Source organism: Leptinotarsa decemlineata, unplaced genomic scaffold (genome assembly GCF_025532065.1).
Source record: "Leptinotarsa decemlineata unplaced genomic scaffold, Ldec_3_MD MMD2_tig00003335_RagTag_RagTag, whole genome shotgun sequence".
Classification (NCBI taxonomy): domain Eukaryota; kingdom Metazoa; phylum Arthropoda; class Insecta; order Coleoptera; family Chrysomelidae; genus Leptinotarsa; species Leptinotarsa decemlineata.
Window position 1 is genome coordinate 6,025,841 of NW_027412587.1, and position 18,650 is coordinate 6,044,490.

The window sequence follows — 18,650 nt, forward strand, 5'->3', positions numbered from 1 at the left end:
TCCTGAAATGAAAATGGAAACCTACGTTAGGTTAGGTCTAAAGTGAGTGGGTCTATTCGACCCTCCACCGCAACCCGCGAGGGTTTATTGTGGCTCACACCTATTCACACTCGGCCAAATGAACCCAGCTTCTTAACGAAGCCGATTCGTTTGTATGGTGAGTGGTCTTTCAGGTCAGATGGTAAGAGTACGGATCTGCCGAACTCTAAGAAACTGATTCGGTCCCCAGAGAGGCAGGCACAAAGTATATGCTCTGCCGTTTCATCATTTTCCAAATAGAGGCGACACACACTGTCTTCCAACAGTCAAAGTCTCTGCAGTGACCAATAAGACAGTGACCAATAAGACGGCCTGTTAGACATCGTAGTTCATCCCTACTGTAGTCCAACAACTGTTTGGTATCAAGCTTCGAAGAGTGAATAAACGCCTTGGAGTGAGCCACTCCTGGAAGATTTTGCCAGAAGTCCATGAATCTTCTTGCCATCCAGGTGTTCAATGTTTGTTTGGCAGCGCCCAAAGCGATGCCATTGACAGGTTCTGGTCTGATGAAGCCGGTTGCAGCACCCTCCTTTGCAAGAGAGTCAGCAGCTTCATTCATGGTCAGCAGTCCAGACCAGAGACAATCTGTTAAGTCTTCTTATCGAGGAGAGTCGTTTTTTGCAATTTGCTACCAATTTAGACGTTGCTCGGTAGGAGCCAAGAGCTTCCAACGCCGCTTGACTGTCCGAAAATATTTTTATTGACTTGTGTGTGAGGTTGGATTTATCCAATCTCTCCGCACACAATTCAATAGCGTAAATTTCCGCTTGAAATACAGTCGCATAAAAATGGAAACCTAACTTCATTGGTAAAACTAGTACACATTCAGTTTATCTCTGTCCTCTCTATCTTGATATCATATTTAAGGACAGACATACACTGATTTTGCACCAGTCTTACCGACGGAAAACGCCAGAAATCGATCATATCGAATAAGGATTTCGTTCTATGTTGGCTGCTAGTGTCAGATGTCATATTAATTTTTCGCGGCGTTACTTCAACCAAATGTTGAAATCTTTATCCGATATGGTAGATTACCGGCAGAAAATTAACGGTGTTGTTTACGCACCAAACTTCAGTTGATATTTCCAATAACAAACCGATCAACTTCAGCCGCAGGCGTACTGCGGTTTCATAAGAAACACTGTTCATGACAGCAAGTACACGCCACTGACACGTATCGCAAACAAGACAACTCAAATACAGAAGCATCAGCGAGTAATTTACCTAAAACAAGCACGTGTACCATCCACATGATCCCGACCAGGCTTTTCATGGTGTCGTTGGCCCGTCATGTCCGCATGACGCGTTTTTCAGAGGCCTGAAACAGAAAGAAAAGACATTTGCAGTAATGTTACGTGACAACTAATGGATGAGTTGACGACAATAGGAACGTTCTAAGGGTCAACATTTGACAGAAAACTCATTAGGGTCTTTTTTTACAAGCAGAGGTGTTTCAAAGAGGAAAATGAAAGGTTTTTTTAATAAAAAAAGTAGAATAATCAATGTCTTTCATTATGTTCATTTCACAGAATTCATGACTATGTCTTAGGACATTATCATGAGTTCCGTGGTTTATTTAAGATATTTCAAAGGAACATTGACGCAAGGTGGCCCGGTGAAACTCAAGGAAATATCATATGTGAAATATTGCGTTTGTTATTCAAACAAAAACTTTTGCTGTTTCATAATACATTAATTGTCTCTGAAAATGTCCCTTCATGCAGTGGGTTGAACACTTGTATTTATAAAGAATTATCAGAATGAAAAATGCGCAACATTATAAAGCAGCATAGTTTGGTTTTCCAAACATGTTGTAATTTCAGCGTTGAACATAATTGATGATAAGAATTGAATGATTTGGAACGATTACATACATAGAGTTGCCTTTTTTGTGGTTAATTGTAAATATGTCATGGATCATACCTAATAGTTTTCGAAGCATATACCAAATAATAACTTTTATGGAAACATTTTTCTGAGATGAAATACTTTCTGTTTCCAATTTTTCATCTCTGGTATCTAAAATATAATAGGTGTACGCTATTTTCAAACCTTGAAATATCTGAGTGAGATTCGACCTGTATAATCGCTTAAGAGATATCTCTACTGATAGACAAAAGCTTCTGAAGTATTCAAGGGTCGAAACTTAATTCGACACTTCGAAATTATTCTTCCATTTCACATTTCATTGAACATCTTGTGAATCGCCTAATCAATAATCGAAAACCTCAAACCTGAATATATGAAAAAAACCTGAAGGTGTATCACTCGAAAGATCGTAAAAAACGAAGAATGGTTTTCATCTCACGTAGTGAGCACACAAAATGGGGTGACGGATATTCATCTATCTGATAAATGAACGTTTCATCAATCGAGGATACATCACCAGGGTTTTTTTTTAAATTCAAGCGTCCGCTAGCATATATGAAATGTATTCACAATTAATCCCCGAAAAAAATTGAGGTGAGTTAACTGAACTTTATATTACCGATACAGAAATCATCCAAAATAATAAACCAGTGATAATTAGAAGATCATAGCTTTCACATTAACTCTATGACGCTCCAGTGAGCATTTCAAGAGGCACGTCTTCAAACTCCCTTCATCACTAATTCAATTCACTTAGTTAGAAAGTTCCCCAGCTTACACGAGCATTCAGGTAACTATTTGAATAGTTGCGTAAATACTCGCACGACATTATGTAGTCTCATCGAAACTAATTAAACAGAACTAAGTATGCGGAACTGCATACATCCGCATTATTTATGCTGTTGTTGAAGTTTGTGTGAGGTTGGCGAAGATCAGTAGTTCTCTCAGTGTGATACAATTAATCCAAGTCACACTGAGAAAACAGGGGCTTGGTCGAGAGGTTTAACTTCCATGAAAGTTCAATTACGTTCTAGAATTGATTACTTTGGAGAAAATTATTTTCATAAAAAGAAGATTATGTGATCTGTCTGTCACTCATCATCAAATTAATGGTTTTTTTTTATACTATTGAAATTTTACATGCTAAAGCTGCAGTCAAGGTAAGGTAATGCGATTGCAATAATGGTACTACTGAATATATTCAGTAATTCAAAGTATACTAAGTGACAAAGAAAGTCAAACACCCATTTGTATTGAAAATATTTCAATGTTTTGCACGTGTGTTCATGTTAAGGCCAGTGAAAAGCCAGTAACATTTCAGCAGTATCAAAAGCTATTCTGACCAGTTTTTCAACTGTTTTTTTTTTGTGTGAGCATTTACCATTTCTCTAATTTTCAATCTTATTTGTGCTCTAACTGTTAAAGAGTTTGTTGTAAAGTGTTTCGTATTGTTAACCCTATGCTTCGAGTGCGAAGACTTCGTACTATTCCTCAACTTAGTGATTTTGAGAGAGGACGAATTGTTGGCTTCAGTTAGAGGAATTTCAAGAAAAATAAATCGATTTTTGCGTACTATTCTGGGATGGACCAAAGGAATGGACCTAGGAAGGCCAAGAACACAGAGCTAGGGGCACTGATCGTCGCAGGGGGACAACAGCGCGTGAGGATCGCTTTTGGCTCTTAGGGATCGGTTCATTTTTTACAGGGCAATTGCGAATCAGTAGTTTGAAGAACCCAGAAGGAATGTTAGAACGCGCACAGTATATCGGCGAATAAAAAATTTCAGACTCTTTACTTGTCATCCCCATTGGGTGTTGTCACTGACTCTCGAACATCGACGCAACCGATTGCACTGGTGCAGAGACATAATGAATTGGAATCAACAGTGGAACCGCGTAGTCTTCAGCGATGAATCTTGCTTTTGTTTGGGTATGCACGATGGACGAGCACGAGTGAGAAGGCGTCGTGGTGAAAGACGAGATCCCCAGTTTCATGTGGAGAGGCATGTTCACCATACTGTTGGTTTAATGGTATGGGGTGCCATAGCATATGGCAGCAGGTCACTTTTAGTCTTTATTAGAGGCAACATGACAGCTCTTCGTTACATTCATGTCCTTCCATATCTTGAGACCATCGAGTATCTTATATTTCAACAAGACAAAGCTAGACCGCATGTGGCTAGAGTAACTTTAGACGTCATGGATCAGCATGACATTAACCACACCATGGCCACCAAGACCGTCCGATCTTTCACCGATCGAACATGTGTGAGATATTCTTGGTCCGCAGACTGCTGAATTCACAACAGCCCCCACAGACTTTGGCAGCACTTAGACATGAGTCAAACGTAGGGTGGAATGAGAAACCCTAACAGAATATAGACCACCTTATCAGTAAAATGCCCAGACGTATCCACGAGTGTATAAGAAACCAAGGATCTGCAACACACTACTGAACTTCACTGGTTTCACGATCATCCAATTTCTCTGAAAACTCACACGTTTGTTTTCGATTATCTGTCAAGTATGTAAGTAAAAAATTCTTAAAATATTTTCAATATAAATGGGTATTCACCTTTCTTTGTCACTTAGCATACAACTTAACATTTCTCAGTTCTATTCAACAATTATTTCTTTGAACTCTTTTGTTCATCGAGAAGCTTAATATACGTTGCCATGGTGACGATGTAACGTCACGCCCAGTGATACCGAGCATTTCTCACAAAGATCGCCACTCTGCTGTTGTTCGAACATGTTGATAAACGAAAATTAATAAAAATTCCCATTGCATGCTCCTCAACTTCACAACTTTAGGTCTTCAGTCTCGAGTTCAGTAATATTTTTATTATATGCCGTTTTATGAAAGTAATATTGATTTTATCACCACTGACTTTATTACTGGTTTATTAACTTGGTTAACTTGGATTTTGTTATGAGGGTTCAATACCTTCTTGAAATGAGTTTGGTTGTAGTTTTCATACTCGTCATCCGATTTTGATTTGATTGTCACTCAAAAAACTATCTTCTTCGTAAAAAAGTTCAATTCAAATTGATTTGATTTAATGTATTGATCGAACCGTGTCTGAAGACTGTATCGAGGAGAGATACATACGTATAAGAAAATGAGTTTTCCGAAATAAAAGCTACCCACGGTGTAGGTCCCTGGGAGAAACGAATATTACAAAGTTTTATTTCGAAATATATATTTTTTAGTACGTTTGTATTTCTCATCGCTACAGTCTTCAGACACGGTTTGATTTCTGTTAAAGTACATGGGATGTTTCTTCCCCTCTTTGGACTTTATTCACGGGATGAAGCTGTTACTAGTTAAAAAGTTTTCTCTCAGACGAAATTTTCATGCATGCAGTTGAGCCGCGTTGAAATGAATCGAGTCTTAGGCACACTGCTGTTTGGGTTGGATCTATATCTGATGCCAGGCCAGTAACTTATGGATTTCCACAAGATTCCATTCTCGGACCCTTACTATTATTACTCTATATAGCAGTTTTTTACAAAACTTGTACAATCCATCACTATGCTGACGACACCCAAATATATACAGCTTTTCATCACTCAAGCCCATAGTAACATCGAAAAAGATCTTCAATCCTTATTTGATATCTCTGCAGCACATAACCTCAAACCCAATCCAGCAAAATCATTTACAAAGCTTTTTGGTCCCAAGTCAAAGCGTGCGCAGATATTCGATAACTTCAACATAAACTTAGCTGGAAATGCGTTCGAAGTCGTTGAAGTCTCTGAAAAGTCAGGATTATGGATCGATTCTAACCTTAGGTCCACTAAACATATTATTCACCTCAGTCAAACCTCATATAATATACTACGACAGCTATACCACAATCGGAATATCCTATCCACTAAACTTAAGCTGGAATTATGTGAGACTCTGGGGATGTCCAGAATATCATATTGCGATAGTTTATATGGTCCTGCATTACTTCAGGCTGATTCTACTCGTTTGCAACGGATTCAGAATTCTTGTATTCGGTTTGCATATGGAATTCGAAAATTTGACCACATTAGTGGCAAGTTTGCGGATTCCGGATGGCTCAACTTGGAAAAAATGTGTAAACTTCTAGTCCTCACTCTCATCCACAAAGTTTTAATTACTGGTCATCCCACGTATCTACTCAGAATGCTAATAACAATGCATAGCCTGAATCAAGTAAACACCTGGAAATCCAATTTACTTCTTCTACTTAAAAACTCTACTGCTCTATTTACACGAAGCTTCTCTTACGTCACTTCAAAAAAATACTCCCTTGCTAATGAATTCTGGAATTACTCTCTAATTTCAAAAAGAAATTGAGAATAAGGCTCCGGCTAATCTAGATGTATCACTTGGTAAATGGGCCGGCTACTACAAATATTTGATTTTTTTAAGTTGTTTGTATTAGATGCCTACCTATTTATATTCAAAATGTCGGTCGGTGCCGGGCGTTTCGACGTGGGTGTTTTATTCACTCAGTCAATCCGTTGATGTGTGAGTCGGTGGTTCAAGCCCCAGGCTGAACGCTCGGTTTTCACTTGCTATCGTCCAACCCGTGTTAGGAATCACACGTTAAAAGGTAATACCTCGATAGTCTTTAGCTCGCACAAGTTTCGACTTCTGAGGGTTGTCGTTCGTAGGGGTGCGATATCTGGTTAACGGAAAACATATTTTTTGTAAATTGATGGATGTAGCCGTTACTACGTGATAGGGGATCATAATGAAAAGAGAAATGAAAATTTCTATGTTTGCGGACGAAATTTCCAAAAACGGTATGCTGAACATGAAAGGTCCTTCAGACTAGGAAAAAATTATTGGACGTATTCAAACCATTCCTTGGCATGCAACCACAAGTTTCCGAATCTGAACGATACGGAAATTCTGTACTATGCAAGGAAGGGTTGCAAACTCAATTATTTAAAATCCTTGAAAATTTACAAGCATAATCATTGCGGGTGCAACCAGTTAAATGATCAAATCGATTTAATTTACTCTTTGGTTTTTAAATTGGCACATTCGCATTGTGAACTGTAAATTCAGGTACTCAATCAAGTACCTGAATGGTATATATTGGCGAATGTAATGAATCATTGTTAGTTTATTTTATCAGTTTGAGAAGGTCCATATAGGACGAAGGTAAAAAACAGAAATTTTCATTTCTCTTTTCATATTTTTTGTAAATACTTCCGTGCAGTATGAAATGTAACAACTTATATTATTTTATTAGACTTATTTTTTTTATACATTTGTTTAATCTCAGGGTAGAGTTCAAAAACAGTTTTAGCTGACACTTCGCCCATACGTCATAAGGTTATCTTCAATTAATGTAATGTAAATACAAATACGATATCCTTTATTTCTTGTGATAAATGTATTAAAGAAGAAAGTAATACAAATCATGAACAGTCGATTATTAAAAATAAGTCCAAAGCTCTATGGGCATGTGTACATGAAGTCTGTAACACAAAGAGACCACAAAGATATATTGATGAAATTAGAGAACTAAAATATGATACATGAAAAGCTAGAAATTTCAAATGCATTTAATGAACACTACAGCGAAGTAGGTTACAAACTCGCAAACAAAATTGATGCACCGATGAGGAAATTATAGAGCCACGACAAAAGTATATTCATGTATCAGACAAATGCGGAGGAAGTGTCAAACATTATGAAATATTTAAAAACAAATAAAAGTCCAGGGAATGATGGCATACATACGCAAATGTTGAACATTTTTCAGAGCTAATTGTAGACCCTCTCACTCGCATTGCCAACGCGTCCTTAGGAAACGGAATTTTTCCTGATATTTTAAAAATTTGTGTCGTCGAACCACTATACAAAAATGGACATAGACTTGAGATTGCTAATTACAGAACAATATCATTAATTTCTATTACAGCAAAAATTTTAGGAAAAATTATTAAAATAAGATTACCTGGATTCCTTCAAAAATTCAACCTTCCGTCAGAACAGCAGTACGGGTTCAAGGAAGGAAGTCCGACAGAGGATTCTATATTCACTTTAACATCAGAAATTTACAAATCGTTGAATTTATCGAAACCTGCATTATGTAAGTATCTTTGTTGACCTATCGAAAGCGTTCGATACTGTTTGCCATAAGATACTACTCGAGAAATTAGAAAACATTGGCATACGGGGCAGAGCATATGAATTGTTTTATTCCTACTTGAATTATCGATGACAAATAGTTGACATCGATGGAAAAAAAGTAGTCCGAGAACAATTACTTACGGAATTCCGCAATGTACTATTCATTATCTATATAAAGAGTTTATTAAAAATGCATTCCGAAGGTAACATTCTCAGTTTTGCTAAAGACATAGCGATCTTTTATAATGCGGAGACATAGCAAGACCTCAAGATGAAATCAGAAAGAGATTTCAAAATATCATGAAATGGTTTCAAAATAACAAATTGACCTTAAACGTAGAAAAAACAAAATATCTACCATTTACCTCTTATCAATGAACTATCAATCAAAAAGTATTAATTCCAGGAAGTACCTCAATTAAATACATTGGCTCAATGATCGATCGACACATGAAATGGGGTTCATACGCATTATATCTCAAAAATTACGAGGATTTTTGTTTCGCTTCAAACTATTGAAACAATGACTCGAAATTCCCTATATGACTACAGTATATTATGGTTTGGTTCAATCGCAACTCTCTTATGGTATTATAGGTTGGAGAGGTATTAGGAATACCCACATGACATGTCTTTACAGAAAAAAAAATCTAAAAATTTTGTTAGGTAAAGGTAGAATGTTCTTCAGTGACCTCTTATTTGAGGAAAGTAATGTCCTAGATTCACGGCAGCTATACTACCAGAAGATTATTCTGAAAGTCGTTGAGAACAAAATGAAAATAAAACCAGTGGAACACATGTATAATACCCGTAGAAAAAAAATACATTTTTAGCTCCAAGATGCCAAAAATTGGTAGGTCAAAGACTCTGTAATTATCTTGGCCCAAAAATGTGCATAGTACCGGAAAAAATACAACTCATTGTTAAACAGAATAAATTCAAATATATATATATATATATATATATATATATATATATATATATATATATATATATATATATATATATATATATATATATATATATAATTTATTTTCAATTCATTACGATAATTTATTTTTAACAGTGCATATCTATTCATTGTATTGAATTCAATTCATTATGCTAATTTATAGTTAACAGTTTATAATTATTCATTGTATAGAATACTCTTACATACATTTTTTCGAAAATGTTGCTTCTGTGATCAATATGGTGAATAAACATTATTATTATTATTATTAATAATGACGATTCTGCAATTACAATATCGTGTGACGTCACGCCCCGTTTCGATGAACCGCTTCGTTGTGTTTGTTTTCTGAATCATTAAATTTACTCAAAGAATTTTTTTCAAATCAATTGCTAATTTCATTTTCGAAACAAAAAAATTGAAAATGAACTTTTTCTCGCCTCCTACATTTACATATACATTTGTTTTAGTGCATTTTGTGTCAATCCAGTTCATCCCTTGATAGGGATTAGAACAATAAGCACGAAATGTGCTTATCGTTCTAATTTATATCACCCAAACATTCAGGAGTTACAAATGGATAGATTAATTTCGGTTTGTTCGGTTCACATTTGATTGATTGATTGATTGATAGCACTTTATTTCCAACAGGCATTCACCCAATTACAAGAAATGTACAAAGGTGTTGATGAAAATATATGCAAAACAGTATAATTATTGAAAAAAAAAAGATTGCTACAACTAAAAGAAAAATAAGTAGAAATAGAAATATATCACAAGAAGCGTAAGCAAAAAGTGATCACAGTTTAAAGGTTCTAGTGAGAATACATTTTAAAATAAAACTTTGAAAACTGTGATTAATATCGCACATATCACATATTGAATTATAGTTGTTACAAAGTATTGACACTGGTGCTTTCAAAGTGTTATTTGTTCTGGTATCTGGAATTAAGGCGTGGGGTGTAGAAGTTGATCATTTGCAAAAGAGGGGCACACGAGATCTTATTGTTTAGTAGTTTGTGAAGAAAGGAGATTGTGACAAAAAGTCGTCGTGTATTCAGAGATATTACATTAAATTGATTCAGAAGGATAGAATAGTCAGTTCCCCTCTGAGGATATATTCCTGTGACCTTGAAAGACAGATATTTTAAAAATTTTTTTTGAACAGCATCAATATGATGTATGTGGCAATTATAAATTGGATACCATATTAACATGCCGTATTCTAGTTTAGACCTCACATAGACATTAAGCAGTGTTAAAATCGTATTAATATCACAATTATATTAATATTAATATTTACGAAAGTCACACCGTATAAGTTTCCCGAACAAGTTTTTTAATAATTTTATGAACATTAGCTACTGAGTGACCGACTTAATAGTAAATGATTTCGCAGTTGTCAAAGAGCAAAACGTTATCACAAGATGTAATTGTGGAATAATACATAAATAATTCACCATTAATTTTCATTCATTTATTTTTTTTACTGCAGAAAGTTTGCCTTTTCAAATCATTCCAGTTTCTATAGAATAGTTGAATACTCATTCATTTAGTATATAGTAAAATGCTTTCACATGCATTCAGTCTGGAAACATAGTTTCAATTGCTTTGGAATTCGATATATTCGGTTCAACTCCATTCAGGATGAAGTAATCCATTATTATGTCATTCAGAGTTTGCATGCTAATACATCTCCATTGTCGCAAATTATTGGTAACTTCCCGTCATGCGGTTTAATTTATGAATCGATAAATAGTTTATACAGAGTAAATATCATACCACTTCATATAAACTGATTTCAACTTTGGAATGGTTATTCAATTTTGAAAATGTACTATATGGATTTTGAAAAATATATATTTCAAAATCAAGAAACCTAAGCGCGAGTACCACGTTAATGAAATGATTATGAATAATTGTGAAGCTCAGTTCAAACGCTAATTTCAGAAAATGTGTCCCAAAATGACCCGGGCAACCAATCTAATACGATATTCCAGTACCTGACATCAAAAAAATGTTTTGACCAGTAAAGAGTTTGAAGACTGAAAACTTTCATGTTCGTAGTATGCAAAACTTTCAAATGTAGGAGGAGCTTTCAGCTTTCTAAATATCGATATCGTCCTTTCCTCACTTGACGCGAGTTAGAAGACGGTAAGATCACTCAGAAGCAATAATAATCCCATAGTATACACGAGCGCTAATTTCCATTCTCCTTCGCCCTTTTAAGTACTCTGTCAGGAAATGCACAGGTTGTGAGTATTCTCAAGTCTCTTTGTAGATTTAATAAGATGTAAGTATTACTTTCATGGCAATAGTATGTGTTGTGAGAATAACAAAAGCACTTGTCCGTTGTCGCCTCGCTTTGATAAAGTCTACCGTAGGTGCAGACGAAATGTCAGGCTTTAAAACCTGTAGATCACGATCAATAAAGTCAAAATATGCTTTATTGTCTGAAGATTCATATCTTAATGACAAAGCTTCGTTAGATTAATTAAATAAAAAAAAACAAACCAACAAAATTAATTAGCTATCGCCACTTAGTCATATAAAACTATTAACTATAAAATAATATACATTTTCAAGTAGATACTGAATATATGTATATGTAACAAAATAGGACAGAAAAAGTTTGTATTTACTTAGCACAATACAACACTTCAGGAAAATAATCAGTAATAATGTATTTTAATAATTTCCAATATTGATTACATGAACTGTATTGAGAGTCAGACACAAGTCAATCAATCACTCAATCATGCTTTATTGTACAAGAAATCCTTATTGACAAAGCTAGTGAAACTTTATGAAGTCAACAATGTTAATGTTTTTAAAAAATATTAAAATTACGATATACAGTGAACATACACAAATAAAACAATATATAAACCATTATAGATAATAAATATAGGAATCATTACAGATATGTAAGCATCTGAAATACTAAGAGTTAAAATACACCATCCTAATATTCCTTTAAGTCATACTAGGCTTTTTGCAGAAGAAATCCTTTAACTAATTTTCTGATTTTTTAAAAATTTGCTATTACCCTATAGCACATTGGAAGGTGGTGGTATATTTTCTTGCTCTCATATATCAAAGAAACTTATGTAATTGCTGATTTTGGGATTGTCAAGGGTAAATTCCGACTTTCTCTCGTGTGGTAACGTCTGTCATTATTTGTTGCTGAGTTGGAGCAAACGGCAAACGGTTTCTAAAAGGAACAAACAAGGTACAGTTAGAATTTTCTGACTGATGAAAAATGGTTTGCAGTGGTCTTGTGATTTTGCCTTACATATGTATCTGACAGCGCTTTTTTGTAGAACGAATTTAGTGGTTGCTGACTACAAAAGCCCCAAAATAAACTATTCGGAAATTAGCTTTGACACATTGCATTTTGATATTAACGGATGTCTCATGAATTCTAGAGGACGTACAAAATTTCTGGGCACAATAATTGATTTTAAATTGTGTTTCAATGAACCAGTTGTCTTTATTTGTGTAAAATTCAACAAAATCTATTTCGCATTTTATATACAATGATGGAGAGGTAGAAAGCCAAAACCTTTCTTTCCCAAAAATTTTTCTCTCCAAAAAATATACCCCCTTCAATTAAAACAAGATTTCAATGGCTGGGATTGAATCAAATAAGCGGAAGAATGTTATTACGTAATGTCATAGATGACACGTTACAAAAAGTTGTAATTTTATGAATGAATTTAGTGTTTTTTCTTTATTTTTTTTCAGATTGGTGCTGAAGAGGCTATAAGATGAGTGTCTTATTCCGAAACATCAGATATCCGCCATTGAGGATTACAGGGTTCTATGCAAGTAAAATTGTTATGTCTATCATAGAATACGAGTATATTGTGTAGCAATCCTGTGGATGATATCTGATTCATTTCCATAACGAGTGTATGGAGTACAAACTGAATAGAAAAACGTGTTTTTGTATAATTCAATCTTCATATAAAAAAATTGTTGCGAAGTATTTTTTTTTCATATAATTCAATGTTTATATGATAGTAGTTGTTTCGAGAGGGCTTTTTCTTTCAGTATGCGCCTGAAAGTTATTTCTTTGGATGATCTCCACATCTTTGTGAAGAGTTTATTTTGAAAGTAATTGATTTCTTCCCTGCTTTCCATGTTTTGGTATAATGATGGAGAAGTAGAAAGCCAAAGCTTTTCTTTCCAAAAAATTAATCTTTCCTAAAATGATCCCCCTTTTAATTTAGTGTGTTCTACTATCTATAGACAGAAATAATTGGAAAAAGGTTCATTAGTCCGATTTTTATCTGAAATACAGTGAAACTTGTAGAACATTTTTCTTGGACAACATTTTACCTCTAACTCGCATTCATGTCGAAAAATTGTTGGTTTACACCTCCATCATGCCAGCAAAATCACGAGAAATTAAGATGTCCTTTATCCTACATGAGGTTGTGTTAATCTTCTCACTCCAAAATTCATTTTGAGTCAGTATAGGACATCGCCAATGTATGCTGGAAACTAGTTTTACAACCTATTATGATCATGTATCAAAAATCATATTAGATAATCCATCCATAAATTCAAAACATCCTTAAAGAAATGTTTTCTTGAATACTCTTTTTATTCGCTAGATGATTTTCTCCAACACTTTGAATCGCAATATTAAAATGTTCAATATTGTATAGGGCCTTTCAATAAGTGCTTCCTATCTTTAAATTCAAATTAAACAAAGTGTTATGTTGGCTTTAAACACCGCTGTGGTTTGTGGCTTATTCGCATACACCTGCGACTCGAAAAAATCTCACAAGAAAAAGTCTAAAGGGGTCAAATCGCACAATATCGGTAGCCAGATTGGTTGTTTACCTTCAGTTTTGGATCAGTTGAATTTTGTACGGGTGCAGGCTCAAGTCACGACGCAAAAGTCGCCAAGTTGTGGTCTGCGAAAGGTTGAGCTCTTGTGAGCGAAGCGAAACTGAATGTATCGGATTCTCCTGCACACTCTTACAAACAGCGGCGATGTTTTCCACAAATCTTGCGTTTCGTCGACGTTTACTGAACCAGTGGACTCTAATTCATCCACCACATTGCGAATAGTTCTCTCGATAGGACGATTATGGCGATCGTAAAATGAAATGAAGCGCGCGGTACGTTGCCCGAACAGAAAACCCGTTTTGATAAAACAATTTCATTAGGTTTGTTCTAGTTCTAACATCCGAAACTGTTTGGAAACTGCGCAAGACATGATGCGTACAAGAAAAAAATATCAAACAGTCCGGAATAGTCTCGGAAACTTAGTTAAACCAGAACGCATTTTAAGGAAACCGCTGTGTCACCTATCGTATATATGAAGAGATGAAGACGAGAAAATACTGTTGATCATGTCCATTTTGTTATGTAGCGTATCCTTGTAGTCAGTTCAAATGTTATCTAACCTAAATCATCAATTATTTAAATCAAATAAATAAAAAACATCGTAGAAAATAGCCTAACAGTTCTCAACAGTTCAGCCTCGAGAGCAAGAACGATTCGGGACGTTTCAAAATTCAAGACAATTTAGGATAATTTCGCAGTCAAAACCAGAAGAGAGGATTCATCAATCCGAACTTATCCTCAATAAACCAGAACGCTCTTTATCAACTGAGCATGATCCTGACGTCCTAGTACCTGAATTTCATAGAACCAGAACAAACCTATTATTTGCACGTGTTGTTGAATGCTATATCCGTCCATGGTGATCTGAAAAAACAGACTGAATAAATGACAATTAATATGACAGATGTAGCTTCGACAAGAGATGGCCGTTATCAATTGTCAAAGTTCGGAAATCCGTTTGGAAGACCCTATTATAAATCCTCGATACCGTAATAAGGTATTGTTTCATTGAATTTTTATGTCATGAATGTGTTTCTGTCTCAAGTAAAGTTGGTATGTTCCTCAAAGCTGCTTTATTATTTTGCAATTTAAAAAGATTTTTTTAAACCAATTTTAGTTTGAAAATGGTATTATATGAATTTCATAGACATATCATTTGTTTTTATTTTTGATATAGTCTAAATGTATTCAATCATTGCACGTTCACTTTATATATATGCAATACACTGGATCTGTTTCATGTCATGTAAAGGATTTAATTAAAAAAATTATTGAATTCTGTCTATCTATCTGTCTATTCATGGTGTGCCCCTGTTTTCCGCAGATTTTCCAAGAAAAAACCTTCTTCTTCTTTTCAATGGCCTTGTTCAATTTGTTCAATAATTTCTAAAATTATTATCGATACGAAAGAAAAAAAAATCAATGCACAAAACAATCACTATAACTTTATGAATAAAGACACCTGACCGCGTCTGTCTATCTCAATAAACGAGATAAAGTCAGAAATTACATTACGGATTTTTATACTGTTCATGTATATAATTTATCAATGTTTTATTCGAATTGGTTGAGATATGACAATTTCATCCAGGGAGCTTCCATCGGAATCGCTACCTAGTCCCTTCGAAATATAAAAAACAATTCACTACATATCGTTCTTTTTTATAGGTGTACGAAAAAGTCCGCGATGGAATGTATATTTTTCAAGGATAGCTTACTATACATATTTTGAAAAATAGTCATATACAATGTGACAATTGGAAAGCTACCTAAACGGATGAGATGATAATACTATTCGAAATAAAAACATTTGTTATTTTAGGCATTTCAGCACATTATAATTACCCTTTAAACCATACAATTTGAATCAATATCTTAGGAGTTGTCGCAAAAATAAAGCTATCGCACGAGCTGGCACGAGAAAATGAATTAATTCAACTGGTCTTATAAACCGATGTAGTTTAAAAAAAATCTGTTTTAAAATCTGTTTTTCCGTTAATCAGTTGTCGCCCCCGTACAAACGACAACTCTCAGAAGTTGAGAAACTTGTGCGAGTTAAGGACTAACGAGGTCTTACCTTTTAACGTGTGATTCCTAACACGTACGAGTAACAAAGAAAGGTTACAATTGCGTTGATTTTATTTTGCATAGTGAATCATTCAGAAGGTTAATGTCGCTTTTTTATTTGGTTTTTTTGAGCTAGACAGATGATTACTTTTCAAAATTGAAATCAACAGTAGTGAACATACTTTTGTTTGAGTTTTTTATTACAAAAGTCATTATTATCAGTTACAAAATGATGCCACACTGTAACTGCTACCTTTGCGAAGTCAGGTCGGCTGGCTAGTAGGATAAGAGTTTTTTAGGAGATCAGAAATCTTCGTCATCAGATATCTCTGGTTTATGTCACACTCGAATAATATGAACGAAATGAGTTTCATTATCTCAGAGGAAAAATTACAAATGTGTATATTCATGAGGATACGAACTATTTTCCTAGATCTGTCCAGTTGAAGTCCAATTCAGTAGATACGGAACAGAAGCAATGAAATCTCTTCGAAAAAATTTTTCAGAGTTGACTTTTAGGCAGTACTTTATAATATGTAGGTAGTATTTAAGTATCACTCAGTTTAACTTAACAGATATAAGTTCATTTTTTCAATAAAAATTAGCTAAAATCTGGGAAACCCCGTGTACTAGAAAGTCCGGCCCTGACCCAAACTTTCGAATCGTTCTTGTTTAGCTTTCTTAAGTGGATGGTTTCCGGAGATTTCGTTTGTTGACTGATCGTCCGAAGTTTGTTTCGAAGAGCAGCGGTTACACACCGCGGAGGAGAATGACTCGAAAGTTTTTCCATCTGTGACTCGTTTCATTTCCAAAAACATTCCTCGACAACGAAGTTGCGATTTTTCATCAAGCAAAATTCGGTTTTAATTTCTCTTGTTTCTAGAAAAGGGAGGGAAGAATATTGGACAATTTTATGTCACGAAAAAGATAAGAAAGCGTTTTTGAAACCTGAAAGAATGTGCAGAAAGAGTAAATCAACGATTTTGAAATTCGGAAGAAACATCTACAGTAGACCTGAACTATTAGTTCCACAAGATCTACATGTTAAAAGCTTTAGGTTTGTTCTGGTTCTAACATCCGAAAGGGTTTGGAAATTACGCAAGACATGATGCGTACAAGCAAAAAGTCTCAAACCGCTGTCCCACCTATCGTATATATGAAGAGATGAAGACGAGAAAATACTGTTGATCATGTCCATTTTGTTATTTAGAGTATCCTTGTAGTAGTTCAAATGGTATCTAACCTCAATCATCTATTATTTGAATCAAATAAATAAAAAAAACTTCCTATAAAATAGCCCAAACAAATTTCCACATGAATGCGCATGAGCAACGGGAACAATTCTCAACAATTCAGCCTCGAGAGCAAAAACGATTCGGGACGGTTCAAGACAGTTTAGGATCATTTCGCAGTCGAAACCCGAACAGAGGATTCATCAGTCCGAACTTATCCTCAAGAAACCAGAACGCTCTATATCAACTGCGCATGATCGAGACGTCCTAGAACCTGAATTTCGTAGAACCAGAACAATTTCTTTTATACACTTGACGAAACTATTCAGGATTCCAGTTGAATGCTCCACTAGATTACCTGTACAAGGTTGTTCAAGTCCCTTATTGGATGTTTGTTATATTCTTCTGGACACAATATGGGTTGTTCATACAAATGCAATATGGATTTACACAGACGGTTCAAAAGCCAAAGAAGGCTCAGGGTGTGGAGTGTACTCCAGATTACTAAGCCTAAGAATTGAGTGGGGAATGGGAAGAAATACCAGTGTGGTCCAAACAGAACTGGCTGGTATCTCAATAGCCACAAAAGAATTAACCAAGAAAAGAATTTCTAGCAAAAACATAACAATCTGCACTGACAGCAGACGAGTCCTATTAGCCTTGAACAGACAACGTATAACCTCAGGGCTAGTACTAGAGTGTCACCAAAATTTAGCCAAAGCCTCGGTAGATAATGACATTATCCTGAGGTGGGTTAAAGGGCACGACAGAAGTAAAGGTAATCGCATTACCGACTTTTTAGCCAAGGAAGCGGCTAGACTAAGAATTTTAGGACCCAGTGGCACTTATGGCCTGATGACTTCGACAATTGCGAAACTAGTCAAGTGTTACACCCATGCTCAATCCTTAAAGAGATGAGACGAAACCAAAGGATGTAATCTTGCCAGGATCACCTTGGGTGACCCTGGGAAGCTGGCGCCGAAGAAATATTTGGCAATGACCAGGAAAAATCTACGCCTAACAGTAGGATTTCTGACTGGTCACTGTCAACTAACGAAACACCTCCATAATATGGAGCTGGTGGACACACCTCTATGCAGGATGTGTGAATAGGAAGATGAGACTGTCAGGCATGTCCTGTGCGAGTGCCCGGAGTTATCGTCAATGAGAGAGTGTGTGTTCGGCGAGTCTTGGCCTACACCTGCCGATATAAAGGAGATATCTCCCAGTGACCTGTCCACCTTCCTGGAAAGGACAGGATGGACGATGACCTAGGAGGACAACTCCTTGGGAGGATGTACAATGGGTTACATGTGGCCTAAATAGTGTGGGCTTACACTCACCCTCCCTACTATACAGATACAGAGATGGGTTGTTCATAAATTGTTTGCATATGATCTAGTGCCTTATATTTGTATAAAATATGACGAGTTGTCTCTGCCCGATAGTTGCATAGTCTACAGCTAGAGCAGCTGAAGCCCTATTTAGTGCAAGTATCCTCA

At 35.5% G+C, this 18,650-nt stretch overlaps 1 protein-coding gene across 4 annotated transcripts in view; it reads right to left on the reverse strand.

Annotated features, from left to right (window-relative positions):
* nAChRa3 (nicotinic acetylcholine receptor alpha 3 subunit) overlaps positions 1–18,650 on the reverse strand; it is a 173,062-nt gene that overhangs the window by 102,853 nt on the left and 51,559 nt on the right. For all 4 annotated transcript variants that reach the window (XM_074178019.1, XM_074178017.1, XM_074178020.1 and 1 more), the window contains exon 2: positions 1,267–1,360. In XM_074178019.1, coding sequence (XP_074034120.1) covers positions 1,267–1,315 — 49 coding nt within the window. In that variant the 5' untranslated portion in view covers positions 1,316–1,360. The remainder of the gene's footprint in view (positions 1–1,266; positions 1,361–18,650) is intronic.